Genomic DNA, 11,238 nt, shown 5'->3' with positions numbered 1-11,238 from the left:
CCGCCCAACCCAACTAAGAAGAACCGAACCTGACAGACACATCTTTTTCTTTTTGGGAGGGTACTCCGAGTAGTGGGTACCTCTTAGGACCTCAACCCGCCTACTCAGGCCTTCTATGGACGTAAACGTGTAAGCTACCGAAGGTACGAATAATCATCCAGGTCTTATTATGAAAGAAAAAAGCCGCCCCGCCACAGCAGACGGGTTGTTCCTCTGTCGTCGACGGGGAGCTCTTGGCAAGGAGACCTTTGTATAAGTTGTTAAAAAATGGTATGGGAGGATTGACCCGTTAAGATAATTTCGAATAAAGAATGTTGGCAGCAGGTATAGAGATTTTATTTTCCTCTTCAAAACACAATAAAATACGGGCAGGGCAGAGCTCAACAAGGGGTTCGTGAATAGGGTAGGGTCCTGTCCTTAAGATTCAGATAAGAAAAGAGTTCCAAACCTGTGTGCATGCACCTCCATACAAGTGCTGCATACAAGTTCCGGCCAGGATGATTGAGAAAGATTCAACCAATTTGAACCGCTCACATCACAATAGTAGTAGCATAAAGGCCGTAAGTCGGGGGGCGGCCATAACATAAGGCTATTACTTTCACACCTCTATATCTATAGATAGAGAGAGATCCGCTACGCGATCAACCCGACTATGCAGTACATGTGATCTACAGGCCGCATGTAATCTTTATTCCCAACGCGCCCTTTTTATTTATTTGGAAGACGGGCATTGCGTTCGGTTCGAAAGGCATGGTTTTTAGTATGTCTCTAGATAGGGCCCCACTAGTCCAGCTAGCTAGTGAGTGGTTCTTTCGGTCGTGAAGCAGGCCGGGCCCTACGGGCGGGCATCTCTCGCAATGCAAGCGCCATTGTTCGACACCCCTGAGAAGCAAAAGATTCGTCAGTCCAGGCTGAAAGTACATGCATTGATAGTGGTTTAATTCAAAGGCCGATGACGGAAGCTCGGACGGATCCGTATGAGGCAGAAGTCTCACGCACGGTTCTCTGATAAGGGAGTGGCTACCTACTGGAGCTTCGACCAAGCAACACCGGTCAATTCCGCTTTAGGGCCACCCCTGACTATACCATTATTATAGGGGTATGGGGTTCGAGACAAAGAAATATCAAGGCAGCATATCAGTTGTTCCTTTATACTTTACTTGGATCGGTTTTTATGCTATTAGCTATTGTGTTGATTCTTCTCCAAACAGGAACAACCGATTTACAAATCTCATTAACCATAGAATTTAGTGAGCGGCACCAAATCATTCTATTGATTGCTTCTTTCACCGTCAAAGTGCCTATGGAACTAGTTCATATTTGGTTACCCGAGGCTCATGTAGAGGCACCTACGACAGGATCTGTCATCTTTGCAAGAATTGCTTTTAAATTGGGAACCTACGTGTTTTTAAGATTTTTAATACCCATGTTTCCTGAAGCGACACTTTGTTCCACTCCTTTCATTCGTACTTTAAGCGTGATTGTTATAATATATACTTCCTCGACCACTTTAAGGAAGATCGATTTTAAGAAGATCATTGCTTACTCCTCAGTGGCTCATATGAATCTGGTGACTATTAATATGTTTAGCCAGGCGGTGGCCGTTAGGTCACCTATTTTGAGTTATGGAACCACCAACCTACTAGCAATATGGGAGAAAGCATAGCATGTCGCAATAAAAGCTTGATTCGAGGCGTCACCAAAACACTGTCGGTTGTTCCAAAAACAAAAGCCCCTTAGCTCCCCGGGACGGGAGTGGGGAATGGCCCTACGCGCAGGCAACAGTAGCACCGACTCTACGAAGTCAGAATCGAATATTTCTATTATCTTTTCCAATTCATTCATGAATAATAATTGACGGGCGTGAAGCGAGTACTTCTAGCTGCTTTGCCTACTTCTTATTATGTCGGCTATGTTTTCGTGGCGAAAATGAATGAAAAGTGAGATGTCCGTGCTATTTTCAAATCGATTGATACATAGCCTGATCCGTTCTGATAGATCAAAAGAGGGAATCTCTCAAGAATAAGGGGAAATCTCTTTTTTCTATATATTGATGAGACAACTATCTATTCTTGATCCATCAGAAAGAAATCGTTATGTATCTGATGGAGTCTACATCGTATGTAGAGCGCCAAGCGCATTTTAGGCTAGCTGAGTTCTCTTATCCATTGGTCCAATGCACTAGGCTCATCTCATGGAGGGAAAAGCCAAAATGTAGTTGTCTTGTTTGCCGCCTCGACGCATTCCCTTCTCTCACCGGTATCGTCCCACACAGAAAGAAAAATCCTAGTGCCCCGGCCCGACCTGTAGGTCTGCTAACGTAAAGCGATGAGTTGAGCCTGAACTGACGAACCGAAGTCATTTTTTGAACCACACTTCCTACAGGTGCCATTTGTCTAGTCCAGAGGTAACGCGCAGTGCAAATGAACCTGAGCTACTATACTGAATCCCCCGCTAGCCATCGGCGACCGATCACCCAAACTTTGTCTGAAAACCATCCCGATCACTCATTCTTCCATTGTGGACAGGTGCACGAACGACAACTCCAAATGTCACACATCTGCCGCCTACCTACCGTTTAGGTTGCACCAGCGAGATCCATCTAAGGTAAGGAACTTCGTGTCGCGGCTGCTCCACTCCGCTGTGCTGCAGTCTCATGAACTAAACTTTGTTGCCTTCCTGCGCGCGAAGCGAATGGGCGTTGTGTCGTGGGTCAGTTTTGGGGTGGGGAGCGAAGAGAGACTAGAAGAATGATTCATTTGGACCACCCGAGGCCCCCGGTACCCCGTCCAATCATACCAACAAGTCCCAAAACACCTATTCTATCTGTATATCTAGGGGATCTCTCTATACATATAGATTGTTTTTATGGAATGATATGATCGGCTAGCCGTAGCCGCATATAAACTACGCTCAATGTTGGATTTCTGTTGGATCAGATATTTTAGGAAGCTTTTAGACCTAACAAAAAAGGATCTAAGCCTTCACGCAAGCAAGCGCGAGAGAAGCGGAGCACAAAGTTACCGCTTCCCCTGACCAACTAAAATACAATAGTTGCGACCTACTTTGATTCAAAATAATGTCGAAGGGTTTGTCAACAAGCAAACGACTTTCTATCATAGTTGCAAGTGTTCCCAACCTTAACTACTTAAGTACGAAAGGCTTCTTTCGGTTGGTTTCATATTGGGGATGTTCACTACAAGCTATCAGCGCTCAACGTTGTCTTAGATTGAATGTTGACTTATATTATCGCCGTTCAATCTCTAAAGGTGAGTTTCTGCTGAGAATGGAATAGTGTTCATGTCCAAAGGTGAAAAAAGCCCTAGCTTCTAGAGTTCACCGCCTCTCTCAGGCCGAAGAATGGCTTATACTACTCGCCTTTGTTTGATATGTTCATTCAGTACCAATTCAAACTAAAACTACACCAAAGTGGAAGGGCCAGTATAGAAGCTAGAAGTAGCTAGCTTATTGTAGTCGGCCTAACCAAAGCCTCATGACAACATAAAATTAGCCTTATGAATTGAATCTTAAGTAGGGGGCTAAACCCGCCGGCCTACCAATCAAAGAGGCTGAGAGTAAGCGTATGCTCACCCGGAAGCTCGAAGATCTTCCCTTCATTCGCTTCGCGAGAGCCGCACAGCACATAGCTGGAAGTCAGAGGGGCCATACTACCTGCCTAACCCTTCGCTCCGAGCGACCGTAGATCGGAAAGCGCTTTCTAAACCACCCCATTTATCCAAAAGAGAAGGGAAGGGGCATATATATATTTGTATGAACCCTGCAGATTTAACCCTATCTATTCCCGGAGCCACTCCCCTAGCGGCCCTGCCACCACACCATAGAACGGAAGATCGTGTGGAACCTTTTATTCTCCACTATCCGAGTCTGATTTTACCCCTTGCACTTCGGACAGCCGTCCGTAGCATCATAAGGAGGACCCCCCTTTTGAGGTACATAAAGAGTACGGTACATAGGAGGTTGGTCTTTCTCAACATCGTGTATAGCACAAAAAACCTTTCGATACAAGATAGGGCCGTTCACATGAAAGTAAAAAATGAATCCTTTCTTATCTTCTTTCCCGAGAGGGAAAGAGAAATAGGGACTTATGGAGGAGGGTAAGGGGAAAGTCTAGGTCTTACCTATACCGATAACACCCCATAAAAGAACGGGAGCTGTTGAGAAGTTCCATATTGCCGAGATGAAGGACAACACTTCTGTACGTGATTGTAGTATTTCACGTCATCTCGTCCCCGCTTCATCAAAGAGTACCTATGCACTATGTTCCGGTTCACTGATAAGGAAGATAGCATTGAGATGGGGGTCTGCAATGCGATACTAAAGTATGACCGGGGGAGATACATGCTAACTATAGGTAGGAAGCATGAACCATTATGTAAAAAACTTTTGGGGGTTACAGATCTCTTATACTACCATCGATCGATAGAGCGGAACGACCAAAAAAAGAAGTTAAGTTAGAAAGTCGTATGATAGGTGGTAACTTTCTTGTACAATTCAGGGGGTAATCGGCGTACTCCGATCACTAGGGGGGGAATCTTTGGCTCTATCGAGTATAAAGGGAATTGGAGGTAGCATTCTACCGATGTCAAGTCATGGACTAGTTTCTTCATCCCTTTTTCCATGTGTTGGTGTTCTATATGACCGACATAAGACTCGTCTTCTTAGATATTATGGAGGTTCAGTGAGTACCATGCCGAATCTCTCTACCATTTCCTTCTCTTCCACTTTGGCCAATATGCGTTAACCTGTTACTAGCAGCTTTATCGGGGAATTTCTCATCTTAGTAGGACCTTTCCTAAGAAATATCTTAGTAATCACATTAGCAGCGCATGGGATGATTTTAAGCGCAGCCTATTCACTTTGGCTATATAATCGGGCGATTTCTGGGAATTTAAAATCCGATTTCCTCCATAAATTCTCCGATCCAAATGGCAAAGAAGTTTCCATATTTATACCTTTTCTTGTTGGAGGGGCGACAATATGTTAAACTACCAAAGAAACTAGGGTTAACCAATGTAATCATGACATTGTAGGCGTTTGCGATGGGACGAATGCGACTTCCCTCGGTTGGTTTGGGTGGACTTTAGTCTTTAGGGAGCCAAAGCTTGGCTTTACTAAACTAATAAATAAGGCTCGCGCTAGGCGCTTACCTTTTTTGGTTGTAGGGTTAGGGTGTCTTGTTAGGTGAGACAGATAGAAAGAATGAACGGGGGCAACCATGCATGGTACTTCTCGACCATGTCTATGAGGGACAGTTGAACTAGCGACTCACGAATGCTGCTGGGTTGGACAAGCCAATAACTCAAAGGCGTTCTGTCGATTTTTTGAGCAAGAATCATAGCCTTACCTAATCTTCACCATGATGCGGACTCCAAGTTCTTATGGAAGAGCACAAGGAGATTTATCATCAATATGATGATTGGAATGGAAAACAGAAGCACGACTGGGGTCCTTAAAGTTCAAGATAATCAAACCATCAATAACAGTAACGTAAGCATGAGACTTTTTGGTAGTACCGGTGAACCAGATGGCCGCGACGATGGAATTTGGGACATATGACTTGTAGTATCTCTCTAGATCTGGCAAAAGCGAAAGATCCCCTAACATATTTCGAATGGAGGCTTACCGTTGAGCCCACTCTAGCCTTGCGGGGCAGGCCCATGTGGTTGCGAGCTGGAGCTGCCATAGTTTATGGCTATAGCAATGGGAGGGTCCCACTAGAGAGAAAAGTAAGGATCACGAGCGCTTCGGCTGCCAAGCGGGCGACAGGTGCAGCGGGCAAGTGCTTGGTAAGCTAACAGCCAAGTGAACCGAGTGGGGCACTCGAAGAAATAGAGGCACACTGAGCAAGTACGAGAAATTGACCCCACTCCGCTCTCTTAAAAGCAAGGACCACTACGGAAGGTCAAACCAAGGATCTTTGGAAGTGGGGGCTCGTCCCTGGTCAATATTGGATCAAACAATAGGGAGTCGTAGCACTGACCTCTTTTTTTTATTAATTAAATATAATAGGGGAAAAGATCGTACAGTTCCCTACCGAGACAAACTCTCAACGGATCCTCTGCGCGTTGGGAATACCTCTTCTATGTGTCTTTCTCATGGCGGGAACAGAACAACAAGGAAAGACCCGGCCCAGGGCGAGCTTTATTTATTTAAGAGAGAATGGGGAGTGAATAGAATTATGTTTCCGTTCTTTGGGGGCTTTCGGGCCCTTCTCAATCGTTTTCTACGTTGAGAAGGGGGAAGGAGTATAAATCAATGGACATTAATAAACCATCATTGATGGATGTTGCACATGACACGATCAATTCAACTCAAGGTCCGGCCGTCGAAATCAAATGAAGGTCAAAGTACTATTCGATTCATTAAGAGGCATAGCGGCGCCCTCGACCGACGCCGTTTCTGGACCTAGCAGCAGACGGGCGGGCCGTGCCTGAATTAAGACAGGACCAGACTCTTCTTTGTTTGAGCTACTCTCAGGCACGCAGACCGAAGATCTCACTTGTCCTGGAAAAGTACGTAGAGATCTTCGTGGGACCGTGGAGAGAGTCTCAATCGATCTTTTCTAGGATTCCTTTTCACGCCACACATCGAGATCTTTCCATTGATTGATCAGAGGGTCCTGCCTTGAACAAATTCTTAAAGGTTAGGTTACTACCTGCTTCTATGGAAAAGGTTTACTTTGTACCGCCCGGAGGTAATATTGATCGGAATCCGGAGAGATGAGAATGAAAGGGTTGGTGTGCCCATAGCTACAACTATTAGCGCTTCAAATTAGATTCTAAGGCGCTACTGATAGCCTTTATTTAGGTCCTGTAATAGGGAGGTGTAAGCCTCGAAAGCCTTTGGTACTTCGGTAGGGTCGGAAGGCTTTCTTTGGCCCAGCTTGGCGAATCACATCCCCGCACAACGACAGTCTTTGTTTGTGTGCCCTTTACCGTTATCGCTCAGCCTTTCAACGACTGGGAAGGCAGTCGTAGAAACGAAGCCTATCGCCACGCCGACCATCAAATACGAGATTGGGCCCTTTCTCAAAGATTTCATGGAATGGCCCACCCCACCCAAGAGCGCTTATGTCATAGGGGAACTCGTGGCTGGAAACAATCCTTTTGGTTTGTTTTGATACCTAATAGGAATAATAAAACAACAAGTTCAGCTTGGTTGTTGAGCCTAGTGATAGGAGACTATCTAGCTTTGTTCGGAGAGCACTTGTTGGGTTAAATATTTATTTGTTGCTAAATGTTACGGCTTAATGTTGAACTATTGACCCTACTTGTTCAGATGGGCGTTCACCCCAAAGGGTTCCCGGACCGCATGCATACATCCTTAAGTAACTTAGTGCAACATGGAAAATTTAACTTAGAGGAATCAACAAAGAAAAGAAAAACGGGTCAACAACATCAACCTGTGTATTTGAGAGACTGTCCTTAGGCTGAGGAGTATCCACATTAGTTCATTAAGGTGTTTACACAGGCATGTGGTCCTCTTTTATATTATGTCGAGAGTTCGGATAGCTCCACCTAAGTAGAACGAAAATAAGAAATTGGAGAAGAAAAGAGGGAGCTATTGTGAAGCCTAGAAAGGTGAAAGCAGAAAATCGCTTATACGGAGTTCCCCAACAGCATCTTAGCTTAGTAGCAACACTCTTTCTACTGGGGTGGCGCTGCTGGATGCTTCTAATCAATAGAACATGAAGAGGAGGAAAAAAAAGCTTATGATGAGCATCTATTTTAGTCGATCGTTTCCAAGATCTAATTCCAGTTTTTTCTTATGTAGTGGAAACGCCTTACAATCTGAAGTTTTACAGTTAAGGGGAGAAATGTTCTTCGTGGATGCAGGACTTGGGACCCCCAAAATTTTTATGCAACATGAGCCTACAGGAGTGCCAATCAACCGAGCCACCAAGTTTGAGAATAAGGTGGGATTCCTGGATCTAGTGGCTGGTAAATCACTGATCAAAGAGCAAATTTTAGAGAGATTCTTCATCAATCTAGTGGCCGGTGAATCGCTGATCAAAGAGCGAGCAGCCGTCAGGTTTAATTATTTAGTGGGATCTACAGATGTAGTGGCTGGTGAACCGTTTCTTCTTCTTCCATGAAGATTTAGACAAAACCGAGCTTGGATGGAATTGAACAAGATTTGGCGAACGAATACAAAGGTCAAAGGCTTTATTATTGATAAAGTAAAAAGAGGTTATTCATTAGCCATTGCAGGTTTCATTACTTTTCTTCCATTTTGTCATAGAAGGAAAAGGATATCAAATGATCGATTCACCATTGAGAACATTAACCCCCAAAAGATGAATATTGTGGCGTTCTAACAGCGGTAGATCAAAGAAGAACTTGATGAGCGTAATCCGTTGACAAAAAAAAGAGAACTTTTTGAATTCCGATGCCTAACCTCCCCTAATAACCTAGGATAAGTGGTGATAGGGTTTATGTGGTATCTTGGAAACTCGAATTTGATGGTATCCGTAGAGAGGATCCCATGGGCTTCTCGGGTGGAGGTTGGTTGAAGATGATGTGATGCAAGTGAACGTCTACGAAAAAGCTGTCGTAAACTTTCATTCTTCATTCCATCGTCGATCAATCTATCACTTAATCACATGCTTCTCTGTCATTGTCTGACTTTTGGTTGTCTGATCACACTCGATATTATGTATCTACTTATCATATTTTTACCCCTGCTCGGTAGTTTTGTAGTAGGTTGTTTTGGACGTTTTCTAGGAAAAGAAGGAACAACTATAATAACCACTATGTGCATTTCATTCTCTTCGATCTACTCGTTGATTGCTTTTTATGAAGTCAGACCGGGAGTTAGTGCTTTCTATCTAAGAATTGCTCCATGGTTCTCATCGGAAATGTTTGATGCTTCTTGGGGCTTATTTAGCGACCGTTAAGTCACATGATGAATTGCCGAGTAAATAGATTAGATCCTGACGCGGTTGTTGCTCGACGGCGATACAGACTCGTCCCGCTCCTACCCACTCCGGGGTGGTGCCATAGCATGTCAGGAATAACGAGGGACATACTGGACATAACCACTCCCTTGGTTGGGCATTGTGCCGCCCTACCTTTCGATTGATACACATTTGAGGAGGCCGATCACGAACGCTACAGGTGTGGGAGCGATCCTGCTCATGGAAGGCTAAGTCGGCGCCTCGCATATGGGTAGCAAGAGGGTGCTTATGCCCAATAGGGTCAGCACACACCCCCCATCCCCGGATCAAGCGCACTTATGTATCGACTAAATCACTCTTTTGGTCTAGTCGGTGGAACCGGTGAACCACGCGAGCTGGTTAGATGTGTGGGGCAGAGGGCTCATAGTACCCCCTTTGATTGATCCAGCCTTTTCTTCGCTTTGGTAGTGAATCACCTACTAAAAGGGCAGGCCTGGATGCTTTATTTGAGACTACTAAGGCAGGCGGTGGACTCTTTCATTAGGTAAGGAAGGAAGGGGTCTAAGTACGGCATATGCCGTACACTTGAGTAGAAAAGAAAAGCGAGACCTTACCTTTTTTTCCAAGCTTGTTCGGACATACGGTTCCCGCGGAAGATCACGTTGGTGAGACGTGTGATAGGAAACCTTCCCGCATGTTTCAGAGAACAGTGAATTAGAATGAGCGGTTTACCACCACATCATTACATGCAAGGGGAGCTCCCTCGATTCCCCAGATTGGTCCGACTCGTAATTCACTTCTGACCCCGTGTTCGATAGTCCGACCGTAGTGATGTTAATTATGGTTACATTCATAAGTAGCTTGGTGCTTCTTTATTCCATTTCATATATGTTTGAGGATCCGCATAGCCCTCGATTTATGTGTTATTTATCCATTCCTACTTTTTTATGCCAATGTTGGTGACTAGAGATAAGTCTCTTCAATTAAGCCTGGGATGGGAGGGAGTAGGTCTTGCTTCATATTTGCTTATTCATTTTTGGTTTACACGACTTCAGGCAGATAAAGCAGCTATAAAAGATATTCTTCTCAATCGAGTAGGTGATTTTGGATTAGCTCCTGGGATTTTGGGTTGTTTTACTCTATTTCTAAGAGTAGACTTTTCAACCATTTTTTCTCCCTCTAGTGCCCCTAGAAATTCTTGGATTTCTTGCAATATGAGATTGAATGCCATAACTCTTATTTGTATTTTACTTTTTATTGGTGCTGTTGGGAAATCTGCACATATAGGATCGCATACTTGGTCACCTGATGCTATGGAGGGTCCCACTCCAGTATCCGCTTTGATTCATGCAGCTACTATGGTAATAACTGGCATTTTCATGATAGCAAGGTGCTCCCCTTTATTTGAATACCTACCTACGGCTTTGATTGTTATTACTTTTGCATGAGATATGACATCATTCCTTGTGACAACCAGTGGAATATTACAGAATGAACTAAAGAGGGTCATAACTTAATCAACTTGCAGTCAATTAGGCTATATGATCTTTGCTTGCGGCATCTCTAACTATTAGGTTAGCATCTTTCACTTAATGAATCACGCATTTTTCAAAGCATTACTATTCCTGAGTGCAGGTTCGGTGATTCATGCCATGTTAAATGAGCAAGATGTGCGGAAGATGTGGGGCTTGCCTCCTCGTTCCCTTTTACCTATGTCATGATGCTCATGGGCAGCTTATCTCTAATTGGATTTCCTTTTCTAACTAGATTTTATTCCAAAGATATGATCTTAGAGCTGGCTTACACTACGTAAACCATCAGTGGGAGCTTTGCTTTCTGGTTGGTAAGTGTCTCTGCCCTTTTCACTTCTTATTACTCCTTTCGTTCACTTTTTCTAACATTTCTAGTATCATTCGGGTGAGACATCTTACGATGTCTTGATGTGCCTATTCCTATGGCCATTCCTTTTATACTTCTGGCTCTCGGGAGTCTCTTTGTAGGATACTTGGACAAAGTGTGACATGTTATCCCATAAGTAAGTACTAAGACGAAGCAGTTGTTGCTCTCCTAACACGATCATACGAGGTCACAATTCACCCAGCACGATCATCCGGGGTGAACAAGAATTGGGGATCGGATGCGGGCAAAATTTCCGCCAATGACTGAGATGTTCGGTCGACTCCCTCCCCCTTTGTGGGGGGTCCCGACCCCTACGAGTGAGCAGAAAAGGGATGAGGAAAGAGGCCTTGGTGAACCATCATAATTAGTGAACAAGTGTAAGCTTCGCTTCTCGATAGTATGGAGTACTAACCACACCGAGG

General features: G+C 44.4%; 1 protein-coding gene and 2 pseudogenes across 1 annotated transcript; all 3 read left to right on the top strand.

The window, feature by feature from the left end:
* The first annotated feature begins 750 nt into the window (after positions 1-750).
* LOC142173642 (NADH-ubiquinone oxidoreductase chain 4-like) lies at positions 751-1,740 on the top strand (annotated as a pseudogene).
* Positions 1,741-7,732: 5,992 nt separating this feature from the next.
* On the top strand, positions 7,733-8,364 carry LOC107776535 (small ribosomal subunit protein bS1m-like; annotated as a pseudogene).
* Positions 8,365-8,674: 310 nt separating this feature from the next.
* On the top strand, positions 8,675-10,937 carry LOC142173831 (NADH-ubiquinone oxidoreductase chain 5). Its single transcript, XM_075239648.1, is given in 4 exon segments — positions 8,675-8,901; positions 9,724-9,851; positions 9,854-10,597; positions 10,600-10,937. Coding segments are annotated over 4 exon segments (1,437 nt in total).
* The last annotated feature ends 301 nt before the right edge of the window (positions 10,938-11,238 follow it).

This window comes from Nicotiana tabacum, chromosome 19, assembly GCF_000715075.1.
Source record: "Nicotiana tabacum cultivar K326 chromosome 19, ASM71507v2, whole genome shotgun sequence".
NCBI classification, from domain to species: Eukaryota; Viridiplantae; Streptophyta; class Magnoliopsida; order Solanales; family Solanaceae; genus Nicotiana; species Nicotiana tabacum.
This window is presented reverse-complemented; position numbering and strand designations above follow the sequence as displayed.